At 38.1% G+C, this 27,892-nt stretch overlaps 1 protein-coding gene across 2 annotated transcripts; it reads left to right on the forward strand.

Moving 5' to 3' along the window:
- Positions 1 to 11: 11 nt before the first annotated feature.
- On the forward strand, positions 12 to 20,957 carry bmb (brambleberry). 2 transcript variants are annotated; one of them, XM_026203143.1, is made up of 14 exons: positions 12 to 109; positions 406 to 459; positions 2,974 to 3,221; positions 7,420 to 7,548; positions 7,996 to 8,181; positions 10,480 to 10,702; positions 10,874 to 10,990; positions 13,083 to 13,262; positions 15,185 to 15,391; positions 16,381 to 16,540; positions 16,682 to 16,725; positions 18,847 to 18,971; positions 19,058 to 19,158; positions 20,165 to 20,957. In XM_026203143.1, exons 3-14 carry the CDS (start codon positions 2,988 to 2,990, stop codon positions 20,292 to 20,294), a joined length of 1,836 nt encoding a protein of 611 aa, XP_026058928.1. In that variant the 5' UTR covers positions 12 to 109; positions 406 to 459; positions 2,974 to 2,987; the 3' UTR covers positions 20,295 to 20,957. The 2 variants fall into 2 exon arrangements, with proteins under 2 accessions (XP_026058928.1, XP_026058927.1); XM_026203142.1 differs by lacking the exon at positions 12 to 109 and having other exon boundaries at positions 351 to 459.
- Positions 20,958 to 27,892: the final 6,935 nt, after the last annotated feature.

Here is a 27,892-nt window from a genome sequence, read left to right on the forward strand (position 1 = left end):
CTGTGAGTCCATTTAAACAGTTGAATCCTAACAGGAGCGTTTGGATGAGGCTTGATGGATTGATCTCAGCTGACGCTTTTATAAAGCAGACTCTGTAGCGCATATCGAGGTGAGTGCAGTGGATGTGTTATTACGGACGTGCAATGCTATCGTTAAATCATAGATTTGAATTCATGTGTATTATTCATGAGTATGTATGTATTGTTATATATACATGTCTCATGTCATCAGATGCATATCTGAATAAAATGCAGATTTGTAAATGTCCAGTTCGGTTGATAAACCCGGTGATGGCCGGTCATGATGAGATCTTCTCTAAGGTTTGGTTTACTGGACTGTGATTGTGAGAGGATCTAAGCCCAGACATGTTTCAGAGGCAGACCTCACATTACTTTCGTTTTACAGCAGGCTCAACTCGTGCTGATAGACCGTGGACCTGTTGTACTGTAATAAGTCTCTGTAAGTCTCCTTATTCCTTACCAACACCTTGACATTTTATACTTCTGGTTGAGCTTTTCTGCATCTTCTTACCTTTGTGTCTGTGTATTTGTTTTTCTACCATTTATTATTTTTTTCTATTTTTTTCTCTGAGTTATAATTAATTTTAATAAGAATAATTCATTTATTTAATTAAAATAACATTTTCTCTTTACGTGTTTAATTTGAGTTCCTCTCTTATATATGTATTACATGAGAAAACTGCTTTTCCTTTTTTTTCTCTCTTAAGAATATGATGTAATTTTCTCTATGTATTTTATGAGATTCTTATCTTATTTACTTTAAAAACAAAGTTTAACATTTATTTAAAGCTTAGAATTAATTTATTTATAATTTGATGTTTTCAAATGATCTGTATGCCGCACACGGTTGGTACGGAAAGTATTCAGACCCCCTTAAATTTTTCACTCCGTTATATTGCAGCCATTTGCTAAAGTCATTTTAAGTTATTTTTTTCCTCATTAATGTACACACAGCACACCATATTGACAGAAAATGATGATTGCTGTGACAATCGTATTTAACTCTGGTGCTGTCCATTTATTCTGATCATTCTTGAGATGGTTCTACACCTTCATTTGAGTCCAGCTGTGTTTGGTTAGACTGATTGGACTTGATTAGGAGAGCCACACACCTGTCTATATAAGAGTTTACAGCTCACAGTACATGTCAGAGCAAATGAGAATCAGGAGGTCAAAGGAACTGACTGAAGAGCTCAGAGCACAATTGAGGCAAGGCACAGATCTGGCCAAGGTTACAAAAACATTTCTGCTGCACTTAAGGTTCCTAAGAGCACAGTGGCCTCCATAATTCTTAAATGAAAGATGTTTGGGACGACCAGAACCCTTCCTAGAGCTGGCCATCCGGCCAAACTGAGCTATCGGGGGAGAAGAGCCTTGGTGAGAGAGGTTAAGAAGAACCCAAAGATCACTGTGTCTGAGCTCCAGAGATGCAGTTTGGAGATGGGAGAAAGTTGTAGAAAGTCAACCTCCACCAGTCGGGGCTTTATAACAGAGTGGTCCGACGGAAACCTCTCCTCAGAGCAAGACGCATGAAAGCCACCATGGAGTTTGATAAACACCTGAAGGATTCTCTGGTCTGATGAGACCAAGATAGTAGAACTTTTTGGCCTTAAAGGGTTAGTTCGCCCAATTTGCAGTGTCCGCCACATTATAAAAGTTAATGGCTTAAGTCATTGTGGATTAATGCGTATTGGAGACGCCAACCATTTAAAACGATTCAGTTCGATTTGGTGAACCGATTAAAAAAGATTTGGTTACATCGAATGATTCGTTCGCGAACTGGATATCACAAACATCTTTGTTTTAAACTCTCTCTCACAACGGAAGAGAAGACAATGCTGAATAAAGTCGTCGTTTTTGCTATTTTTGGACCAAAATGTATTTTCGATGCTTCAACATATTCTAACTGACCCTCTGATGTCACATGGACTACTTTGATGATGTTTTTCTTACCTTTCTGGACATGGACAGTAGACCGTACACACAGCTTCAATGGAGGGACTGAGAGCTCTCGGACTAAATCTAAAATATCTTAAACTGTGTTCCGAAGATAAACGGAGGTCTTACGGGTTTGAAACAACATGAGGGTGAGTCATTAATGACATAATTTTGCAAACTGGGCGAACTAACCCTTTAATTCTATGTGGTCTGTGTGGAGAAAACCATGCACTGCTCATCTCCTGTCCAATACAGTCCCAACAGTGAAGCATGGTGGTGGCAGCTTCATGTGTGGGGTGTTTTTCAGCTGCAGGGACAGGACGACTGGTTGAAATCGAGGGAAAGATGAATGTACTGGGATATCCTGGACTGAAACCTTCTGTAGATTGATCAGGACCTCAGACTGGGCCGAAGGTTCACCTTCCATCAAGACAATGACCCTGAGCACACAGCTAAAATAACGAAAGAGTGGCTTCACAACAACTCCGTGACTGTTCTTGAATGGCCCAGCCACAGCCCTGACTTAAACCCAATTGAGCATCTCTGGAGAGACCTGAAAATGGCTGTCCACCAACGTTTACCATCCAACCTGACAGAACTGGAGAGGATCTGCAAGGAGGAATGGCAGAGGATCCCCAAATCCAGGTGTGGAAAACTTGTTGCATCTTTCCCAAAAAGACTCATGGCTGTATTCGATCAAAGGGGTGCTTCAACTTAATACTGAGCAAAGGGTCTGAATACTTAGATTTTCTTTTTTAATGTGCAAAAATGTTAACATTTCTGTGTTTTTCTGTCAATATGGGGTGCTGTGTGTACATTGAGGGGAAAAAAAACGAACTTTAAATGATTTTATCTCATTGCTGCAATATAACAAAGATTGGAAAATTTAAGGGGGTCTGAATACTTTCCGTACCCATTTTATTGTAAGTTAGTAGTAAGTGATTCAGGAGCAACTGAAAATAATGGACATCTTTAAGTACTAGGTTTTACACGCTCCCTCATCTTCTGTGTGCAGGGTGGTTGCTGAGGATGGGGCTTTGGTTTGTGGTGCTGTGGGTGTTGAGTGTGCAGTATGGGGAGGTGGATGCCTTCTTTGACTGGCTGAAGAAGTCTGCACCTGCTCCTGCTCCTCCACAGGAATCTATCGACACAATTCTGCTCCACGGAGAGACCCCCGCCTTTGAAATGAGTGTTGTTGATGAGAAGTTTTTGGCTGAAGCAAAGCAGATGGAGCTCAGTCCCCTGGACAGCTGCCATTTCAGAGTAAGCATAATGCGTATGACATCTTACTTTCAGGAATTTCACGATCAACTGATTACAGGCAATAGAACATGCATGTCAAGCCAATTTTCTGTGTATAATGCTATAGACAATACATATTGCTTCAAAACAGTTTTGTCGCCAAATTCATCAGAACGGAAAGAAATATATAAATAGAGCGGTGCTCAAACTGTATCCAGAGATGGGTAAATTAAGAAAAAAAAAAGATGTAGTTTGTTACGGATATATTGCACAACAAAGCTCTTACTGTATTCATGTGGTGCATTCATCTGTTAGCTGTGGTGAAAGCATTTTGTGAGAGAAAACGTGTTGCAATAATGACGAGATCACTGCATTAATGCGATGAGTAGACGGAGTCTGTTTAATGCTCATCACTGCAGCCTTTCATGTGATGGGAAAAAGATCGAAAAATAATTATATAATTAACAAATCCACGATTCGTTAATCTTGACAGCTGTAATGGTGTGTGTGTGTGTATGTATGCGTGTATGTGTGTATATATATAGATATATAGATAGATATAGATAGATAGATAGATATATAGATAGATAGATATAGATAGATAGATATAGATAGATAGATAGATAGATAGATAGATATAGATATATAGATAGATAGATATAGATATATAGATAGATAGATATAGATATATAGATAGATAGATAGATATATATAGATAGATATAGATATATAGATAGATAGATAGATATATAGATAGATAGATAGATAGATATAGATAGATAGATATAGATATATAGATAGATAGATATAGATATATAGATAGATAGATATAGATATATAGATAGATAGATATAGATATATACATAGATAGATATAGATATATACATAGATAGATAGATAGATAGATAGATAGATAGATAGATAGATATATATATATATATATATATATATATATATATATATATATATATATATATATATATATATATATATATATATATATATATATATATATATATATATATGTATGTGGTTCTTTTTTTCTGAATTTCAAAAGTTTAACATTTAATTAGATCCAATTTACCTGAGCACTATATCAAACCATGCCATTTAACTACAGATAGTGTAAGAGTTTTAGGTGAACCAGTGGTTAAATATAGCCACATATCTATGAGATTATGCATAGAGAAACTCAAAAGAATGAACTCAGAAACACAAACATGCGCCACAATCACATAAGCAGCACTCTGGGCACTCTTGTTTTTGGGAGGTGTTCATTTGCTCTGCCGCAATACTTTAGGATTGATATTTTCACGTTCTGAAGGCTTCAAGTGCCAGTAAAAACAAGTAAAAATGCATAGCCTATGCTTTTCCAAACAGCTGCAATTTTTGCTGCATTGCATGTAGGCGTTCTGCGCATGCGCAGTGTGAAACACAGGACGCTATAGCAGGAAGAAGCTCCAGCGTATCAACTACCAAAGTCGTCTCTGTTTATCGAGCTTGGCATGAATGTATTTGAGAGTAACTGGGGTAAAACCTTAACTCTCAAATACATTCATGCCAAGCTCGATAAACAGAGACGACTTTGGTAGTTGATACGCTGGAGCTTCTTCCTGCTATAGCGTCCTGTGTTTCAAACTGCGCATGCGCAGAACGCCTACATGCAATGCAGCAAAAATTGCAGCTGTTTGAAAAAGCATATATATTTATTTATTTATTTATTTATGTTTGAGAGGGGTTCCACATGTAATATGCATTTTGAATGCAAAGATGTCAGCCAATCACAACAGTTGTGGTTTACTTGGAGTCTCACAGCAAACACGCCCCTTCAAACAGAGCATTCAAGCCAGAGGGCTAATATCAGGATATAAAAATGCTTTTTATTTCTAAATTTTAAATGTAAAAATCATACTAACAATACTAGTAAACCTAAAGAAACATTAAAAAGCATTTAAAGAAAATGAAATAATCAATGTCATGCGACCTTTAAAGAGGCAAGCAGACACAGGAAATGTTCATCATGCCAAGTTTCAAGCATTGCTCAAATAAGTGCAAGATAGACAGAGGAAGATGAATTTTATTTTATTTTTTCTTCGAATGAAGTCAGAAGAGATTAGTTTTCAGCTGTCGCTTGATAATTGTCAGGGATTCAGCGTTCCTTATAGGGGTGGGAAGATCATTCCACCAGCCAGGAACGGTGAAGGAGAATGTTCTGGAAAGTGATCTTGAGCCTCTCTGTGATGGTAACACGAGCCGTCGCTCACTAGGGCATCTCAGACTTCTGGAGGGGATGTAGATTCACAGTAGTGAGTGAAAATAGGAGTGTGCTGAGCCTGTCACTCCTCTTTATGCAAGCATCAATGTCTTGAACTTGATGCAAGCTGCAACCGGGACCCAGTCCATGGAGATAAAGAGAGGTGTAACATGGGCTCTTTTTGGGCTCGTTGAAGACCAGTTGTGCCACTGCATTCTGAATCGTTTTGATTGCACTTTTGATGAAAGTTTATTTTCTTATGTTAATTTCAGAGAACCAGGATAAATATTTAAATTGATCACTCCAGAATTGACATGGCACCGAAATCTGCATTCTTATTCGGTTCTAATACATACCAGTTATATAGGTACCGGGTTTCGGTACCAACCCTACTGCTGAAGCCTGACTGGTTAGGATCCAGTGGGTGATTCTGTGTAAGAAATTATGATATCTGTTTTTAATTTGAAAGGAAGGAGAGCGACAGGTCTGTAGCTGTCTGTAAGTGAAGTGTTGTGAGCAGTGGGGTTACCTGAGCCTGTTTTAATGCAGTGGGGAAGTGAGGAGAGATGTGTTGATGTGTGAGTGCTGGTAAAAGTGTAGGAGAGATTACTTGGAGAAGGTTTGAGGGGATTGGGTCTAGAGGGCATGTTGTAGGATGGCTGGAGAGGACGAGTTTTGATACTTCTGCCTCAGTGAGAGGAGAGGAGGAGAAGGTGGGAGTTTTAGGAAGGGCTGGGCGATATATCTAACGATATGATCATGCACATCTAGTCAGTAAATCTGGTTCCGTGATTAGCACTAAATCGCCATCACCATATTGCGTAGCTTGTAAGTGATCTACGGCTTTGTCTATTAAATACCGCTCCATAAGAAGGTGATGGCGATTTAGCGGTAATCACGGTACCAGATTTACTGACTAGATGCACATGCACATGAACATCTCGTTAGATATATCGCCCGGCCCTAGTTTTAGGTGAAGGCAGAGAGGAGGAAAGATGGGAGGGGAAAAGAGTGTAGGTTTTATCTGTAATTAACAGGTAGAGGGGTTGGTGGCACACAGGTAGGAAAATGTAGGGTTAAATTTAATGAAGAAAAGACGTGTAGGTTTTACCAAAATATTGTCTGCAGTAAGGTTGGGTTGATAGACATCACAATGTTGCCCCAGCATTTTTTTTTATTTGCGTCAGCACGTCATAAATCGAACGAGACCAACGAAAGCTTTCCAAAGCATATGCAATACATGGATAAATAACCAGCTGATGATTTAAATGAAAACAAATGTTCATCAGTAAAACGCTTAATCTTAAAAGGATTTTGTAAACCCAGTGTTTAAATGCTGTGTATAAATCTGACTCATGACCGATCTCTGTGTGAATCTCCACAAACCTGAAGACTTTCTGAGTGTTTGTATGCAGTAGGACATTTTAGAAAGGAACATTTAAAAGATGGAGGAATTGGGGAGAATTAATAAATTATTAATTATCACCATTGTGTAAACTATGCACCGTATTTTCTGGACTAGAAGTCACAATTATTTTCAAAGTTTGGCTGGTCCTGCGATTTATAGTCAGGTGCAACTTATTTATCAAAATTAATTTGACATGAACCTAGAGAAATGAACCAAGAGAAAACATTACCGTCTTCAGCCGCAAGAGGGCGCTGTATGCTGCTCTGTTCTCCTGTAGTCTACTCTGAACTACTCTGATGTAGAGGATGGTGAACAATTTAAATGTTTTCCTTTGCAAAAAGCTTTTTGCCATTTTTATAGAAAAGATTGAGTTCATGCAGACTTAAAGCTGCTATTCTTTCCTTTTGCTTTTGTTTTATTGTGTGTGTATATGTGTGTGTATATACACACACACACACACACACACACACACACACACACACACACACACACACATATATATATATATATATATATATATATATATATATAATATATTTTTTTTTTCTTTTAAACAGGTTGTTGCTCAGCTCAAAGCTACTTGCAGCGGCCTATCAGAGGAGGAGCTGGCCAAACTGGGCGTGGCTTTGTTCAACTGCCAATCAGAAGTGGAGGGCCGCAGGACTTACCCTTGCACAGAAGAAATGGTAGGGTCAATGCCCACAACCTTTGCTATTTTATAGGTGCAATATCAGCTAAACCAGTGTTTCTCCACACATTTTGTAAATGCAAGACTTTTATTTTAAAAGACGTGCATGCTGTTGACACTTCTGTCAGATGCCTGAGAGAAACACGCTGTCCTGATTCATTATCTGTGGTCAGATGTGATGTTGGCAGGTTTAATGTTGGGATATGTAATTTTTCTGTTGCAATTAATTGCTAATCATGGTATTGAAATTGTTTCAATTTTGAAATTGTTTTCAATTGTTTCAAAAATTGTTTCGTGGCTTGACGATCATGGGAAAATCTGGGTCCCAATGCCAAACCAGTTGAGAACTGCAGAGATAAACAGTTTTAGAGTTAAACTCCTCACTGTGCAGGTCTAGTTTTCTAGAATTAGAGTCTGACTAAACCAAATTTCTCTCACCCCGCAGTCTATAAAAGAGTGCACCGCGGACATGGACTCAGACACATGGAACGCGTATCACATTGTCAGTAACCGAGCACGATCTGTGTGTTACGCCACGCGCCAGCAGCACTTCCGCAAGCGAGCCGAGCTAACCGTCAACGCCCTGATCTCCACCGCAGCTAGCCAACTGGATGCCATGAAAGAGTTAAAGGTGTGTTTTAAAGATCTTTACTTCATTTTATGTTCTTCCTCTTCTAACTGTGCACAGTCATGTAATGTTTATTTTAAAGCAGTTGTTCTCAAACGTTTAATGCCAAGAACCACCTCGTAAAATATATGGCTCATTACCACCATTATGACCAACATTGAAATACAATAGTGCAGTAGGCCTAACTATTCAACTAATATGGATGGGAATCACCAGAGGCCCCACAATACAATATTATCAATATTTGGCAGAATCTAGCTGTTTTTAACTAGAAGGAAACATTTCTCTGTTTGGTACTTGCCTGTAGTTTATTACTGCAGTGCTAAATGGGATTGTCAAGCAGACAAACAGACCAACACTTTCATGAAAACCGGTCATAAATGTTGTATGCACCTGGCAAACGCAAGTATTGGTATAATTATCTAATCTAGTCAATCCTAATTAAATATAAATAAGTGTGCACTGCTGTGCTTCTACAGGTATTTTTAGCGACTTGAACTTGTACAGAAAACTTGTGCATTGGGGTATTTGAAAGTAAATTACGGTTCTATTTAAAATAAATAAAACATTTGCGTAAAACATTTACTTACATAATCATTCAATTTAAATGCTGAAGGGCTTTCCTGATAACTTTCTGCTATGCCGCCATCTTTGTTTGACTAACTTACTGCATGCTGAAGGTGACCCAGCTGACCTCACCAGGAAAAAAAAAAAAATACAATCTAGTGGACTGTAAAGAAGGGCGCACAGTCATTTCTATGCCGAACTTGTACTACATCAATATGGATGTAAGTGGTGGCTACGATTAAATCTCACGTCTGGTCTCGGCTTGTGTTTTCGCAAGTTTTTAGTTACGTGATCTTAGTAAGTCATTTAGTTTATTTAGATTATTTTCCTGACCGACAACTGAAGCTCATTAGTCGCGGTGTTAATTTTTACAGCAAATTTTGATTTAGTCTTTTGACTAAAATGCTATTGTCATATTTTAGTCATTAGTCTAGTTTGTCAACTAAATCTACAGTAAATGTAGTCAGATAAAATCTAATGGGTTTAGTTAGTGTAATGCATTTTTTCAGCATTTCTCTTAAAATTTCCAAATTCATTATATAGGTTTAATTCACGAGACACCGATTTAACCTCAGTGACACACAACGTGCCTTTGTTAAAATTAATTAAAACCACTTCTCATAAATAACAAGAACATGGTGTTCTTTTTCAATAAAATATAAATGGTTATATAGACTTATTATGCATTGTTTATAACAACTTGTTTGTTTTTTCTTTCAATCAGAAATGTATTTCTAGAAATAAATTTAGATGAATCTTTAGAGCTACTAAAGTGATTCAGTCAAGGGCAGTGCATGGGTTTCCCTTTTTCTTTTTTCTTTTTCTTTTTTTTTGTGGCTTGATGACTCAGACAATAGCAACTTAATTAGGCTGCTATTCCTTTAAAACCGAATGCACGGATACAATATACAGATGCACGTCCGATTATTCTCCCTACGGTTTACATTCAGTTAAGACCTAATCGACTGTTTACGTGAATACTCATCAAAATGGATAATTCAACATCATTTCGTGTGTATTTCTCAGTGCATGTGACTTGAAAGAGTACCCGTTGCTGTGTGTGTATGCGTCGGTGTCTGCGCTCCAGACCGAACTGAGTTCTCTTGCAAATTCAAATTTATCCATATGTCTGCTCTTGTTACTTCCACACTGATATTTTTGAACGTTTTATGAGCCAAGTGTATGTTTGCGTATGTCTGCTGGATGGATCAATAGGCCATGTAATCTAACCACCAAACCAGACAGCATGGGTTTAGTGTACGGGGCTGTCACGTGATGAACAAACGTCTCAATCCCGAAGATTATTAACTGCAGTCAAGCAAACATGAGGTACACGGTTTATTTTAAAAGGTCCGCTGTGAAATCAGTGTGCAGCGCCCAAACAAACATTTGTGTGCATGTGAAGGATTTTACACTGATATTAGAACATGACTGAAGTATGAAGCCATGTTTAGGCTTCATAAAAAAATAGTTTAACAACCAAAAAATACAAATATGGCAAAAATGGAAACATTTGGATTATTAGATTTAACAAATCAACGCATGACCAATCGTACGAAGAGATTGGCGGCATACGAATGTTTCATGAATCGCACATGAACTATGTCGTGAGTTGATTTGTGTGCACGGACCTGCGCTCGTTTCTACGTTCGACTGATACAGAGGCACCATTGATTGTGAATGCAGTATCGTGTTGACTTGACTGTTGGGTGGCTGGTGTTTGTTGATCTGCAGGAGGGTCAGACCGAGCTGAGGGAGATGACCGCTGCGTCGCTGGACAAGCTGCTGGAGGGTCACAGTGCACTGCAGCTCCAGCAGGGGGCTCTGAAGGAAGGACAGGAGCAGCTGGACGCCTCCATCAGTCAAAACCTGCAGAGACTGGCGCAAGAGAAAGCCCTCATCAGCACCGGCCAGCAGCTGGTGGCTCAGTTAATTCAGGGCATTACACAGAGAATGGGTCAGTCACAGAAGAAAGCACTTGCTTCAAAGCTGACCTGTCAATTCTCACTTTATCAGTATTTGAAATAGAGGCTAGGTTACCATTATCTGTTGTTCTTGTCCTATCACGATCATATGTGATCGCCCGTGGTTATGGAGGGTTATATATAATACTGTAACACATTTACAGAGAATGTAAGCGGGCAGCTGAAGGGTCAGAGCGCAGAGGTGCAGGAGGGACATCAGGCCATTCTTGAGGACCTGGCTGTGGTCCGAGGAAGTGCTCAGGACATCTACGAAAAAATGGGTAATTACTTCTGAAATCACACACTACTGGTCAGACGTTTGGAAGGATTAGTGTTTTTTGGTTTGTTTGTTTTTTGAATTGAGTCTCTTCTGCTCCAAGTTGACATTTATTTGATCAAAAATATAGGAAACACCGTCATGTAGGGAAATGTTACAATTTAAAACAAATGCTCTAATTGAATATTTTAAAAGGTAGTTTATTTCTGGGATCAGTCTTCTGTCACATGATCCTTCAGAAATCATTATATAAGATGATTTGCATATTATAAATGCATACTATTATCAATTATTATTATTATCGGTGCTCAATAGGGCTGTCACTTTTGACAAAGTCAAATTCGAAAAGATATCGAATATCATGCAGTGTATTCGAATATCAATGTGCCCGCCCCCCCACGCATTAAAAAAAAAAGAAAAAAAAAAAAACGTAGCCTAATGGAGATTCAATCACAAATGTATTAACAGTGACCGCACTGGATTGTTTTGTTACATAATGTTTGAAACAGAAGGTTATCAACTTAAAAATACCAATTTACATGAAGTGCCACTCTGCATATCTCACAACATTAGGCTAAATGAGGAAAAAAAAACAAAAAAACCTACTATTCAGAAACACAAACAATAACGTGACAACCTAAACAGCAGCAGGAGTAAGACAGCCTAGCCTAAATCATTTTTTAATAGTGTTTTCAAGAAACATCAACATGATCTGAATTAAGTGCGGCTCTCTTTATTTACAATGTTCCCTGCGGTGGGGAACACACGTTCGGAGCGCACAGACGTGCCTGGCTCAGGCGGCAAGGAACTCGACCGGAAGTTGAAGTCGGCTGCGTGCTGCCATCTTTTAGCAGAACTTCACTTGCGTTAGCATCCCATTGACTCCCATTCATTTTGGCGTCACTCTGACAGCGAATAACTTTACATCTGAGGCGTTTAAAGACTCCGTTTGTTCATTATTTATTTCTAAAGATACACGACAATGTATAAAGGGCTCCATTACCTTCTATGTTACATTATGGCCCCGTATAAACAGTTTTTGTAAAAATAGGCTAACGATTTCGTCATAACCACTCGACTCTCTTTTGCATTACCGTACAGACAGGAGGAGAAGCTCGCAGGCAATTAACTTAATATGGCGTACTGGCGTTACAGTTTAAAATACTATACAAAATAATTAATTAGAATACTTACTCCTGCTCACTCACGACAAAGAACTCCCCGCTTTTACTGTCTATGGCCTGGCTACTAGCTTTTATTTGCTTGATTTGGTCATGGGCCTATGCTACAATAGGTCTAGAGTGGCCTCTACTGGATAAGATGGCAAAGAATAAAATGAAAATCAGACTAAAAAATGTGCTACACATGGCATTTTAAAAAACTGATATTTTATTTATAGTTCGATTACGGATATTTCACGTCACGTTCGAATGCATATTCGAATATCGGATAAAAAGTGACAGCCCTAGTGCTCAATTATTATGATTTCAGGGTTTGTAGACCAATGGGTGATTGGAGGTTGTAGATTATATTTTCTGTAACACTTGGTCAATGAAATGTATAATTTTTAATAAAATTTGAGAAACCGTTTTCAGCATTGATAATCAGAAATGTTTTTCAAGCAGTATATTAGGATGATTTCTAAAGCTCATGTGATGTTGCTGGATTAATGATGCTGAAAATTCAGCTGTGGGAACTGCAATAAATTACATTTTAAAATATTCAATTACAAAACAGTTATTTAAAGTAGTAAAAAAAAAATGCTTTGTTTTGGGTCAAATAAATGCAGGCTTGTTGAGCAGAAGAGAATTTCAGCTGATTGTGCTCAATCAGTTCAAGATACATTTAAGTCATAGGCTGTGAATTAAAGCTTAAAGTCTGCATTTCGATTTCATTTTTATTTTTTATTTTTTTTGGTGGCATACAGAGCTGAAATTATGAAAATTGTCATTTTAAGAGCATCCTAGTCATTCTCTAGAGACATTACAGAACAACCCAGAAACCACCTGGCCATGTTTGCAAATATCCAAAACACATCAGCACTGTTTGAGCTGATAGACTCACATGGTCCTGTCTGTGTTAATGCTGTGATCCAGAGCTCAATCTGAACAGCTTCCTGCAGCAGCAGAACTCCACGGCTCAGTTCTACTCGGAGCTCATGACCAAGCTGGAGCGCATGAATGGCACTCTGGGATACATGCTGACGTATCTGGACAGTATGCAGACCCGCCTGGAGGACCGACTGCTGATGATCCAAGGCTATCTGGGCTGGGCAGGTGCTTGCATTGTGTACAGATCAGGGCTCGACATTACGCTTTGACATGAGCGAAGTAAATCAATCATTCACTTGTCAGAGTAAAAGAGTTACTCGTCCGGGGGAAATAAAGTGTGTGTTTGTTTTTTTGCACAAAAGTATTTTATTCTGAAGGGATCTCATCTGTGCTCTATCAGGTAATACTTTAATCAGCATATTTTTGATATTTGCCTTAAATTGATTGCGGTTACACTTTAACTTTATGAAGGACAATATTTTCCTAAACTGATTAAATGTACATGTCTACATTTACATCGAATTCTTACATGTGATCAATACATTAAGTTAGAATAAGACACTATATGATAGTTACTATTCAAATGAAATAAGTATCAACAAACTCCATCTGCCCAAATGCATAATGTTATTAGATTAAGGTTTTACTTTTTTGACATGTTGGAATGTTGGAAAAATCCAATGATCCTTTTAAATATGATATTAAACCACCAGTAGGTGGAGGCAAGTCACTAGGTGTTTCTCAATGTCAAGGAAGGATCCTCGGAAGCCAGTATTTCGAGGATGCTACGTCATCGCCATCCGTCGAAGGACTGTTCCAATGTCGAGGATCCTCGGAATTTCAACCAAGGACTGAGTCCTTCGTTCGAAGAATATCCCATACACAGGAAAGGATGCATAAGTGTATCCTTCGCGCTCTCAAATCACCCACAATCTTATGCGCGCAGCTTTGCTATCTAGTTCAAAAATGTCGAATGTTAGCGAAGTCGGATCGTTAATGCTTTTTATTTACGTTACCAAACATTTGTTATAACTGTAGTAAATATAAGTAAAGTTTGACGTTTAAATGCCAGTACAAATTATTACAGTATTGATATTGAAAATTATACAAATAAAAATGGTTAACTGAAGCGGACCTGTCATTTAACAGTTGGGTCATCAGCATTTATTTTATAAATAACTAGTTAAGTTGTCCAAAGTAATTTAATGATACCATTCACAGCATTATTCAAACGGACCTTTTCACTGACGTAATGACGCAATTACGTGCACTTGCTAGCCTGTTCCATTTACGTGTTCTCCGTATGCTAAAGAGGAGTCTCGCCTAGCCTCTGAAGGAAGTGACTTGGAAGGATCAGTCCTACCAAGGAAGTATCCTTGACATTGAGAAACGCCTACTGTCTTAATGAGTGAATCATTGATTCAACCGATTCATTCAAACAGCTGATTCATTCATTGAATCAAGTGACCATTTTTATAAACGGGATTCATTCAAACAGCTGATTCATTCATTGAATCAAGTGACCATTTTTATAAACGGCTCACTGAATCATTTACTCGTTCAAATTCATTTAGTAATGAAATACTGCTGTGTGTTGCTCTTAGATGCGCGACTGCTCCGCTGCGGCTTTGCTTAATTCATAATTTGTCTAAAGTCAGTTAATATTGATTTTATACAACGTTAGTTAAAGAAGTAATATCACATTTGCAGTTGAGCTGAAAGTCGGGAAACATCACTCCTGGTCGTGTGTTGTGTGTACATAGGATATGAATATTTTTTTTTTCTACCATTGTTTGCATTGTTGTCGCTTTTAGTGTTGATTTCTCCGCGAGTCAGACAGACTGCACGAGCCTCAACTGACATGACCGTGATATCAATACAATATCCATTATTAGTCTGTTTACACAACCTAATAAAATCAGAATCATTCTCGCCAAAGTTTCGGTGCTGTCCTAGTTAGTCTTTATTAAAAATGTGATCAGGTTATTTGTCTGGTTGGGTAATTAAAATTCTCTATCATTTGTCCGGGACAAGTTGATTTTATGAAGGGGCAAGCAGACAAGTGTTAATGTCGAGCCCTACAAATGAATAAATGAGAAGAAACCCGTTTGAATATGTTTTGGGTAAATGTGTAATTGTCCTCCTAGGCCTGAGTCTGCGTGCTCTGTGGACGTGTGTGATGCATGCTGGGTACTTCCTGTTGTCTGCGGTGCTGCTGTCGTTCCTGCAGTGTGCCACATTCTCCCGCATCTCTCTGCTCCTCCTGGTGCCAATCAATGCGATCGCAGAGATCAACCAGCAGACTGCGCTCGACTTGCTCTCGCTCACTTTGCTGCTGTTCACACTTTCGCTAGGTACTGGAGTAAATGATTCATCTATGTGCTTTTAAACATTTCTGATGGTGTTTTGAGGTTTAGTGTGTTTCTGGAGCTGACATCATATGAGACAGTCATAAGTAAGTGAGGTCGACCAGTGTATCGGTTTTGCCGATTAATCGGCACCGATAGTTTATTGCGGGAACAACGCCCCGAATCTTTGTTAATGTACATAAGATTCAAGATTTGTCACATGCATGATTATATAGAGCAGCGGTTCTCAATTCCAGTCCTCGCGCCCCACTGCTCTGCATATTTTGCAAGTTTCTCTTTGTTAACACGCCTGATTCAGATAATCAGCTCGTTAGAAATGAGCTCAGTGCATGAACTGTTCCAATTGTTCATTGCTCCCTACTCCCTGAGCAGGGGAAATCTGTTGAATTACCTCACATCGAAACATTCATTCACGGATTTGTGCTGTGCAGCGTCTTTAAACATGGACAACTGTGACATCATATACCTCTGTAAATCAATACAATTTAAATTCACGTCTTGCACACTTCAATGCACTTTGATTGGAACATATAGCTACGTTCGCATCGAACTGGGATCATGGCTGAATATCCTGTGATGTCCACTTCGCAGGGCACTTATGTTCGAATAGAACAAATGTCTGAAGCGCTAAGAGAAACGTTCAAAATGTGCAGAACAGTGGGGCGCGAGGCCTGCAATTGAGAACCGCTGATATAGAGCATATATAACTAGAAGTGAAAAATGTGAGTATAATGAGTTGAGTTTGAGTTGAGCATTTTCATCTAAACGTTTGTCTTTCTGTGGCTCTATTAAAGTCTGTATGCTTCATTTATAGAGCTATAATATAGATTGCTGTTTCGGTTTGCTCCGTTTTTTCAAACTGTGAACTTCAAATGACCTCTAGTCATAAGGTGCTTTCATACATGAAGAAAATAACTGGTTGATTACCATTAGTTCATGCCTGTGCTCTTAAGATTCTTGTGCTTGTGGTCCAGGCCGCTGGTTTGTCTTGCAGGCGCTGTGGGTGTTATCTAAAATGAAGGGCCAGACCTGCAGCACCGCTCCTCTCTCTCTAGATCCTCCTAAAGAGAAGACTCCAGAAAAACAGACCCCATCAACTGAGTGCTGCCCTGCGTCGTCCTCCACTCCTGTCCCGTGAGTTCACTATTGTGCAAGAGAGAGGAAACAAACCGTTAACTCACAACATCTCTTACGTTTAAATGACATTTCAGTCTTAAACATGCTGTTGTGTGCTTACCATTTTTGTTTAGGGTTTTAATTCTCCTCTTGTTGTAGGAATGACCCAGACTGCGATTTGGAGGTGGAGAGCTTCATGATGGGTAATTGTCTTTTGTTCCATGTATTCACAAAGTCAGTGTCCAGTACAGTTCTGCGGCTGATCTACTGACAATACATGCAATAAAGAACACAGATGCAGCAGGATAATCTCCATAATGACCGATGCAATCTGTGAAGAGCACTGCAAGTTAGGGCTGTGCGATTTAATCAGAATCAAATCGTGATTTGAGACGTTGCGATTTGCTAATCGCAAAAGCATGCGATGTGGACGCAATATTACTGTTCCAGATCATATGCATGATTATCAGCCTTGAGTGACAGTCTTACTAACCAATAGAGTGAGCGCACCTCCGTTCTCCCCAATCAGCTCTGCTCTAGCCAACTGTGTAAACACCCACCCTTTTAAAAAAAACAAAAACAAAAAATAACACAGAGCAGGAGAGACACAGAGTGGGATTATGGCATCTGCAGGGTCAGATCAATAGTAAGTCAAATCAAAACAAAAGAAAGCCATCGTCACTTAAGCTTTGAAAAGACAGACAACGAGCAAAAAAGATTTACAAGAGATGCGTCACCAAGCATATCAAGAGCATCTCTTATTGCATGTTCCCTATTCCCCATTCAGAAGACCGCACACACAGACTATGTCTCTGAATGCTTCTCATACTCGCTCCTCTCCTGCACATGCGGCGCGAATCCCTCGCCACAGACGAGCCGTTCACACTCGCCGCACTCACGCAGTCTGTTTCGTAATGCTCTGCTATATTCCAAACCTGTCAAATCTCCACGAGCGCATCGGTCATGAGGCTTGACGCACGCGCGCAACCTGCATCGGCTCGCACCTGGCTCTGCGTTTAAAACTAATGTAAATTCAGTCTAACTGCTTGCTAATTTCACTTGAATGAAATGAAACATTCAGCACATTTTCCACCTGTTCTTAAAATACCAAATACAGTGTAACATATAATACTTTAATAATTGACTAAAATACAGTTCTTTTATATAGAAAAAAATATTTCCAGTGAAATTCGGTAACTAAGTTAATTCTATAAAATTAGTTACACCATTATAATCTTGTCTGCTGGGAAAAAAAAGTGTGTGTGTGTGTTTATATATATATATATATATATATATATATGAACAATGTAAAACCCCTCCCAAAACACTATTGAATTGGATTTCAGGGTTATAATGGAAATTGTATTAGATATTACAATAGAAATTACTGTTGTTCTAATGCCAAAAACAAAAAGGAATTTTGTAATTGTTTCATTGAAACTTTTTTTTTCAGCAGGGTAATGATACTTGCTGCAAATTGACAATATTGAGCTGAAGCTTGACTTTGCAAATTAAAAATCGCAGTATCTGCAAAAAAAAAAAAAACACACACAAAAAAAAATTGCAATTAGATATTTTCCCCATATTGCACAGCCCAACTGCAAATTGGTGCAAGGTCACAAACATCAGATTTTAGGGGGTAAACTATCCTTTTAAGACTCTTATTGCGTTTAAGACTTTTTAGGGTCTTAATTTTGATCAAACTGAATTTAGAAGGATCTGCGGGAACCCGGTTACAGATTTAATCACAACTCGAAGCGTTAAATTGTGATTTGACCTGCATCGTATCATGTGGCTTTTGAAGACAGGAGTAAAAGCTCATGTCTTCAAGATAAGATCTAGAAAAGAGAAGATCTAAAGCCCCTTTCACACACAATCCTTAAAGATCCTGTAACGACACGTGACATCAGGGTGTGACGTGTAAAGTACGAGTCGAAAACGCTAGGCATGTTATACTTTCACTGAAGCAAGCGAACGATCTCGGCGTCAGCGCGGAAAGTGAGGAACAAACTGATCTCTGCTTCATTAGTTTGCACATGTGTTTTTGTCGCGAATGCATCAAAATGAATGCCAACATTAAGCCTTTTAAAGTGGCTTGTGGAGAAGGGTTTTGAACCAGAGAATGTTAGTTGAAGAAAAACCTCAGAGCACATTTGTGACCATCTGCCAACCACACACAACCACTAGCATAATGCTACTTGGTTTTCACTTTCACACAGACAACCATAACTTTCATCATCTTCAGAAAATATGAAAGATCTAGGTTTTCTATATAATATTTTCCCCCCTCCTCTCTCTCTTCACCACTCCCTTTCTTGATGTAGGTGATCCGTACATACTGTCCGTGTCCCCATCTCAGTCTCCTGCTCCACCAAAGTTCACTCATCTAATTTCAGACAAACCCAGCCACTCAACCCCCAGACTCAAGAGTCGCCACAGCATTGGAGCAGTGAGTGGTTATTACGAAGACATTGTATGCATCATTAATAGTAATTAATTAGATTGCCAACTGCACATTTCTTTGAACATGTTCAGGCAGTGCTGGAGAATATCCCTCAGAGGAACCTAGGAGGTGTGTTGGAGACCGTGAACCACTCCCGAAGCTCAAGCCCCAACCATTCACTTGCCAGCAACAGGTATCCCTTAAAGTCAACATCAATTCAAAGCCAATCCTTTATTCTGATGAATAAAAGGAGGGCAGGAATCTATAGGAATCTATTAATTTGACTTTGATCTTAAGTCTTGATACAGATAGACATGCAAATATGGATGTAACTGTATTATCAATTTCATGGTAAGGCGATAACAAAATTTTCAATATTATCATGGCCACATGACTGTATGAAACGATAGGTCTTCGTGCAAAAAGTTTAGTTTTTTTCCACCTAGTGGAGCTGAGCTCAGGGAAGTGGGAACTACACTGGCCCTGGACCCATCCATGACCATCATCCTTTGCTCCCAGCTGCCTCTACTGGTACATTCAAGTCATGTCGGATGGCTCTATTTACCAGTTGAACCTCGCACATGAAAGCCACCACGTTTTTTTTTTTTTTTTTTTTTTTTTTTTTTTTTTTGGTACAATACAACTTGCATATCCAAAAGTTTTTTTCACAATTTCAAGATTTTCAAATAGTTGTGTACAAACACGAGAAAAGAGAAAATGATGGTCGGACAAAAAAAACAAAAAAAAAAAACAATGCAGATGCTTCCAGACTGGTGAAATGTTTTTTTTTTTTTTTTTTTGCATGTTTAAAATTAATATTCTAACCTATTCTACAAGGAAGGTATGTATTAGCATGGAGAATGTTAGAGAGAAAATTATGCAACATTTGTCAAGGTGTGACCGGTGCAATTATTTTATAAAATGAAGTTTTTGGTCATTTGACTCCTCTTATACTTCTGATTAGAGGAGAAAGAAAAGAGCACAGGATATGACATGGTTAACTTGTACATTATTGTAATGTTCAAGCATTTAATAAACTCCTATGGCCCTTTTTCCCCTAGTCTTCGTTTGTACTCTACCATGCACTTTATAATTGAGGTATTATTGTAGCGTGAGATCTTGATATCGTTACATCCCTAAAAATACACTTGTTGCCGTTATCTCACTCCACTTTTCAAACCTTTTAATTGTGTGTGAAGTTCTTTCTCAGGTCGCCCGCTGTGCGGCGGTATCACTCGGCTGGGTCAGCCGTGCAAGAAGAGGGCTCTGGTGGGTCAGGAGTACTGTAGACTACATGAGGGTGGTCACACCTCCTACAGTCGACTCTGAAATGGATTCAGCAGCTGTCTTTCATTACACTTCATTTCTGCTACTCTGTCTACTCAAAGTGTTGCAGAATATACACTGAATGCTAGAGCACTTTTCTCTTTTTAATTATTTCATCAGGGCAGCTTCTCTTTCTGCTCATAGTGGGTTTTATTTCATGTTTGTTGTGCCACTTATGGATGTGTACTGCAATATTTATAATAAATGATGAAAAGTAATATTTTAGATGCACGCTTTTAAGTTGGATTTCACCATGTTGTCTCCAAAAGTGTTGTCTTACATTTATTAAAGCAATTTTGGCAGAAAATGATCTAGTAAATGAAGAATGTGTCTTTCTAGTGCATTTATCTGTCAAGTTAATGATTGTGATGGAGAGCTGTTAGCATTTATATTCAAGTATTTAAGACTCAAGTATGCATGGCCTGTGATTGCACGGTTTACTCCTGGTATTAAACATTGAAAGCGTTCTTCCTGGCTGTTCTAAACCCTTTCTATGTCTGAATCATGGAGGTCACTATGCTCTTGGGAACCTTCAAGTTCTGCAGGTAGTTCTTTTAACCTAATGACTTTAGTTTCTGTATATGCATTTTCATCTGTTACACTCCCAATGAAAACAAAACACTGCTTTTATTTTTTTGTATAATAAAGAAAACTAATAGAATGTCAGTTTCTGCCGTTCGAGTTTCCTTTCTGTGGACCCATGAAGCCTGTCACAAAAATGAAGAGTTAAAAAAAAGTTAAACCTGTATCCTGTTTTCTGGGTAACATTGAGAATATCACTATACAGTATTGTTCAAAATAATAGCAGTACAATGTGACTAACCAGAATAATCAAGGTTTTTAGTATATTTTTTATTGCTACGTGGCAAACAAGTTACCAGTAGGTTCAGTAGATTGTCAGAAAACAAACAAGACCCAGCATTCATGATATGCACGCTCTTAAGGCTGTGCAATTGGGCAATTAGTTGAAAGGGGTGTGTTCAAAAAAATAGCAGTGTCTACCTTTGACTGTATGAACTCAAAACTATTTTGTACAAACATTTTTTTTTTCTGGGATTTAGCAATCCTGTGAATCACTAAACTAATATTTAGTTGTATGACCACAGTTTTTTAAAACTGCTTGACATCTGTGTGGCATGGAGTCAACCAACTTGTGGCACCTCTCAGCTGTTATTCCACTCCATGATTCTTTAACAACATTCCACAATTCATTCACATTTCTTGGTTTTGCTTCAGAAACAGCATTTTTGATATCACCCCACAAGTTCTCAATTGGATTAAGGTCTGGAGATTGGGCTGGCCACTCCATAACATTAATTTTGTTGGTTTGGAACCAAGACTTTGCCCGTTTACTAGTGTGTTTTGGGTCATTGTCTTGTTGAAACAACCATTTCAAGGGCATGTCCTCTTCAGCATTGGGCAACATGACCTCTTCAAGTATTTTAACATATGCAAACTGATCCATGATCCCTGGTATGCGATAAATAGGCCCAACACCATAGTAGGAGAAACATGCCCATATCATGATGCTTGCACCTCCATGCTTCACTGTCTTCACTGTGTACTGTGGCTTGAATTCAGAGTTTGGGGGTCGTCTCACAAACTGCCTGTGGCCCTTGGACCCAAAAAGGACAATTTTACTCTCATCAGTCCACAAAATGTTCCTCCATTTCTCTTTAGGCCAGTTGATGTGTTCTTTGGCAAATTGTAACCTCTTCTGCACATGCCTTTTTTTTAACAGAGGGACTTTGCGGGGGATTCTTGAAAATAGGTTAGCTTCACACAGACGTCTTCTAACTGTCACAGTACTTACAGGTAACTCCAGACTGTCTTTGATCATCCTGGAGGTGATCATTGGCTGAGCCTTTGCCATTCTGGTTATTCTTCTATCCATTTTGATGGTTGTCTTCCGTTTTCTTCCACGTCTCTCTGGTTTTGCTCTCCATTTTAAGGCATTGGAGATCATTTTAGCTGAACAGCCTATCATTTTTTGCACCTCTTTATAGGTTTTCCCCTCTCTAATCAACTTTTTAATCAAAGTACGCTGTTCTTCTGAACAATGTCTTGAACGACCCATTTTCCTCAGCTTTCAAATGCATGTTCAACAAGTGTTGGCTTCATCCTTAAATAGAGGACACCTGATTCACACCTGTTTCTTCACAAAATTGATGACCTCAGTGATTGAATGCCACACTGCTATTTTTTTGAACACACCCCTTTCAACTAATTCAACTAATTGCCCAATTGCACAGCCTTAAGAGCGTGCATATCATGAATGCTGGGTCTCGTTTGTTTTCTGAGAATCTACTGAACCTACTGGTAACTTGTTTGCCACGTAGCAATAAAAAAATATACGAAAAACCTTGATTATTCTGGTTAGTCACATTGTACTGCTATTATTTTGAACAATACTGTATATTTAATTTAGAAAGTTGTATTTATTAAAAGTAATTAAGTAAATGTAAAAGTAATTAAGTGAAAATGTCAAGTAAATTTTACAAATCTGTAATATTTACTCTTATGAAGTAATTAAGTAGATTTTATAATGTCTGTCCATTTCACATTACTTAGTTTAATGAATATTAAATATTACCTATTTACCTATTTATATTACTTACTATTATTATGTAAATGTTGCTTTTAAGTGTTACCACATGAATGTGATAATTTACTCTGCATCAAATACTTTAATCACAAATCACAATTAAACACAATAAAGTTGTACAGTTTACTATGTAAACATTAACATATTCACATCAACTGGTAAGTAGTTAAGGTACATTCAGTAACCTTTCTGATCATTTACAATAACTGTAGAATTAACCAACAATTAACAATTTTACCCTAAAGAAAAGGAAAATTCATTTTACTCCATCCAACACATTTTCCCAAATACCCAAATAGAATCTAACAATTCACTTAATGCAATAACAGCATTCAAACTGACACTAAGTGCTCTTTATGCTCTTAAAACCGGAACACATTAAAACATTTCAAGAAGTAAAAAGTAGTGAATTTTTTTAAAAAGTTTTTAAGATAGAGATGTAATTTGGAGTCTACCAACAGCCTCGATTGTACAGCACGAACCATGTTGATAGCATTTAGGAGAGCAACTTCAACTTCAAAGATTGCACTTTTGGGGACATCTTAACACCATCCAGGTCCAGGAAAAGTTTCTGGAACACCTCAAAGGTGTAGCGCAGTGTTGGGGGGTATGCCAGGTTGAGGGCATAAATAACCCCATCAGCAGTGTGCAAGCTTTAGCAGTACTGCCACATCCTGGAAACATCTCCCTTCCTTCCAAAATGATGGACACATCGACTGGATCGGCACCATGGATGACCAGCATCTTAAGGGTATGTTCAGCGGCATCACTACGGGTGTCTTCCTGCATACAGTTAATAAAAAAGGAAGAACACAATTCTATTGAGAAACAAATACAAAAGAAGTGTGTTTATGCACCTGCTGCCTTCTGATGGTGAAAAGTACAGATGGCCTATATGTGAAATGCTCATCTTTTCTTGATGGTAAAGCCAGTTAAAAACCTTAAAATCCTGTAAAAAAATCTACTTTGTGTCAAATTTATGAACATTATGTATTATGAACCAAAATGCAATACCAACTTCAAATAAGATGCAGCTCTCTGGAGGGGTCAAGCTGTATATATAATTTCTAAAACTTTGGTACAAGCCAAGACCCTTTATCGTGTTGCTTGCTGCTCTTCTCACCATTAAATGACCAGCATGATGGCATGCAAGTGTTTAAACCCACGTACTTTGCTTTTGTTTAGTCTATTCGCTTGTTAAGTCTGACGTCATGTAGCAGCGCTTCTGTGTCCAAGCGCTCTATCAGTTACCACGAGAAAACAACAAAAGGTGCTAATATAAACTCACAATGTGAATACTAGCGAAAAAGTTCTTAACCTTTAACTCCATACCGAAGTCCCAGATAGCCAGACAATGAAAATATAAATATTTTAAAAATACATAAATATAATTTGTGTTTGGGACGCTGTGAGCACGGAGACTGTAGTGTATATCGTAAGTTTAAAAGCGTTTAACTTAAATTATCAATATGAATAAACAATGCTCATAAACAGCTGATGAGGTTGTATTCTCAAGTGAAGCGAGTTGAGGCCTGGTCCCGGAAACAGTGCTTCTTATGTCATCACTTAACAACCGAATACTTTCACCACCATTAACCCTCTATGGTACGTTGCCATATGGCAACAATTAATTTATACTAATTTCCTTGTTATTCTGAAAAAAACTACGATATATCACATTATGGGAATTAAAAGGCTAGGCCTTAAGGTAGCCAATGATGTGCTGTTTTTAAGTCACATGACAACTGAATGTCCTCCCAAAACTCCTTTTCCCATGGTCAACCTCACACAGAAGACACCTGTTGTGGTGCTCCAGAAATTGCTCTATTAACCTAATTTCTAAACAATCTTTTCTCAAGGGGGATTTTTTGCAACATCTTTGGTAAGTAAATTAAATATTTTATTTCATAAATCGATTTTGTCTAACATAGTTTTACTGTAAATTAAGAAAATATCAAGGTTGCCATATGGCAACTCTGTACCACTATGGAAAAATAGGTGCGTTGCCATATGGCAGCACTGTACCACAGTGGAATTGCAGTAATGTATTTCCCCATTGGGATTTTTTATAGATAGTAGCATCAATACAATTATCACAGTTATTTAAGGATTTGAAGTGTTTATTGTAGTATAGTTGTATTTATGTAAAAAAAAAAAAAATTATGTCTTCTTTTCAGAAAATGAATAGAGCAATATTTTATGGTAAGGGCAGTAAGAGTGCAGAGTTGGCCTGTCATGGAGTTGAAAGGGAAGTGCAAATACCCTGGCTGCAGGGGGATCGTCCACATGAAGTGCAGCAAATGTGACTTGCACATTTGCATCACAGCTGAAAAGAACTGCTTTTTTGCAGTTTCATGAGATGTCATGTGACATGAGTTGGATTGAGACAGGTACACATGGATGGACTGGGAAAACTGAACCCCCAGTTGCTCTCCGGGGCATTGGATCTATAGCTGCCCACTGCTCCGGGTGTGTGTTCACTTCTCACTGCTGTGTGTGTGCACTTGGATGGGTTAAATGCAGAGAACCAATTCTGAGTGTGGGTTACCATACTTGGCAACTTTCACTTTTCACTTTTCTTCAGGGAGCCGCCTATGGTAATACCTGTATTTTATGTTTTCATGTTCTACATGGTATTAGTGCATGTTCCAAGCTACCATACATTTACTTAACTTGTATAAAATACTTTCAAAAATTTTTTTTTTTTTGTTTTTGGAAACTTTGTGGATGTAAAATAAAAAAAGTCGATGAATTGGATATGCATATATGGTAGAAACACTTATTTTTTTTGTCTGTTTGCAAGCATTATAATACTTTTAAGTACCATATTTTGAATGATAAATGATAGGAACCTACTTAACCTACTTAACCATTTCAAGGGCATGTCCTCTTCAGCATAGGGCAACATGACCTCTTCAAGTATTTTAACATATGCAAACTGATCCATGATCCCTGGTATGCGATAAATAGGCCCAACACCATAGTAGGAGAAACATGCCCATATCATGATGCTTGCACCTCCATGCTTCACTGTCTTCACTGTGTACTGTGGCTTGAATTCAGAGTTTGGGGGTCATCTCACAAACTGCCTGTGGCCCTTGGACCCAAAAAGAACAATTTTACTCTCATCAGTCCACAAAATGTTCCTCCATTTCTCTTTAGGCCAGTTGATGTGTTCTTTGGCAAATTGTAACCTCTTCTGCACATGCCTTTTTTTTAACAGAGGGACTTTGCGGGGGATTCTTGAAAATAGATTAGCTTCACACAGACGTCTTCTAACTGTCACAGTACTTACAGGTAACTCCAGACTGTCTTTGATCATCCTGGAGGTGATCATTGGCTGAGCCTTTGCCATTCTGGTTATTCTTCTGTCCATTTTGATGGTTGTCTTCCGTTTTCTTCCACGTCTCTCTGGTTTTGCTCTCCATTTTAAGGCATTGGAGATCATTTTAGCTGAACAGCCTATCATTTTTTGCACCTCTTTATAGGTTTTCCCCTCTCTAATCAACTTTTTAATCAAAGTACGCTGTTCTTCTGAACAATGTCTTGAACGACCCATTTTCCTCAGCTTTCAAATGCATGTTCAACAAGTGTTGGCTTCATCCTTAAATAGAGGACACCTGATTCACACCTGTTTCTTCACAAAATTGATGACCTCAGTGATTGAATGCCACACTGCTATTTTTTTGAACACACCCCTTTCAACTAATTCAACTAATTGCCCAATTGCACAGCCTTAAGAGCGTGCATATCATGAATGCTGGGTCTCATTTGTTTTCTGAGAATCTACTGAACCTACTGGTAACTTGTTTGCCACGTAGCAATAAAAAAATATACGAAAAACCTTGATTATTCTGGTTAGTCACATTGTACTGCTATTATTTTGAACAATACTGTACACACACACATACATATATACATACATACATACATATATATATAAAGTTTTCAAAAGGCATCACGTGAGTGTGAACATCACTTATACATATATATACATATATACATACATAAGGAACTTCCGGAATAAAGCGAAATCTATCCTATCGCGGGATTTTGTAATATCACAAAATATATCAGTATGTTTTGTGTCTACATCTTGGCAGCACCGTTTTGGCAATTACATCCAACTCAGACCGAAATTGTGACCGGGTATATATCTGTTTCACATGTATATGCATAGATTCAATAAAAATAATAACAACAAATATTTGTTGTTATTATTTTTATTGAATCTATGCATATTATATATATATATAAAACAGGTTGAAATAATGATTAAATTGCAGCATTGCTTTGCAATCACTTAACCACACTGGGCTCTTTGTGATTATAATTTTTTTAAACAAGATAAAGTGAATATATTTACTTTTATATATATATATATATATATATATATATATATATATATATATATATATATATATATATATATATATATATATATTTCCTGCTAGTCTTGCTTGGACATCTTTTCACAAAGCATGATGAGACGTGTAAAAGACATCTGTGTACATCTATTCACAACCTCTTTAAAACCTCTTAAAAACTACTTGGTGCACTTTAATTAAATATTGCAGTATTAATCAAGGTGTAAGCACAGCTTTTGCATATTCCACAAGGATTCCAGAGAGGGTCATGGTGGACGTGTAATGCACGTGTAAATAACGTCACTAGGTGAAGTCCTCTCACAACCGATTCACAACGCGGGTAAATATTGAACTACATGTATCTAAAAGTCAAAGAAACAATTATACATGAAACCCCATAGAACTATAAACGTGTACAAACATATCTGAATGAATTTTTAGGAAATCTTCTGCGTTACATATTTCTACCGATTTATGCCGTCTTACCGCGACTATTTTTGGCCGGCCACACCACATCGCCGTCGGACCAATGTTTGCTGGGAATATATACCACATAGAGACGTTGTTGCTGATGCTGCTCTTGTTAAATTTCAGCCTCTGGGTCTGATTCTGGATCATAAATATACGCT

Source organism: Carassius auratus, chromosome 25 (genome assembly GCF_003368295.1).
Source record: "Carassius auratus strain Wakin chromosome 25, ASM336829v1, whole genome shotgun sequence".
Classification (NCBI taxonomy): Eukaryota; Metazoa; Chordata; class Actinopteri; order Cypriniformes; family Cyprinidae; genus Carassius; species Carassius auratus.

Excerpts from the sequence above, each read along its gene's own strand:
- bmb (XM_026203142.1), top strand. The coding sequence starts at position 366 with ATGTTTCAGAGGCAGACCTCACATTACTTTCGTTTTACAGCAGGCTCA. Across the intron at positions 460-2,973 it reads TTGTACTGTAATAAGTCTCT|GGTGGTTGCTGAGGATGGGG; the intron begins GTAAGTCTCCTT and ends TTCTGTGTGCAG. Across the intron at positions 10,991-13,082 it reads GGACATCTACGAAAAAATGG|AGCTCAATCTGAACAGCTTC; the intron begins GTAATTACTTCT and ends GCTGTGATCCAG.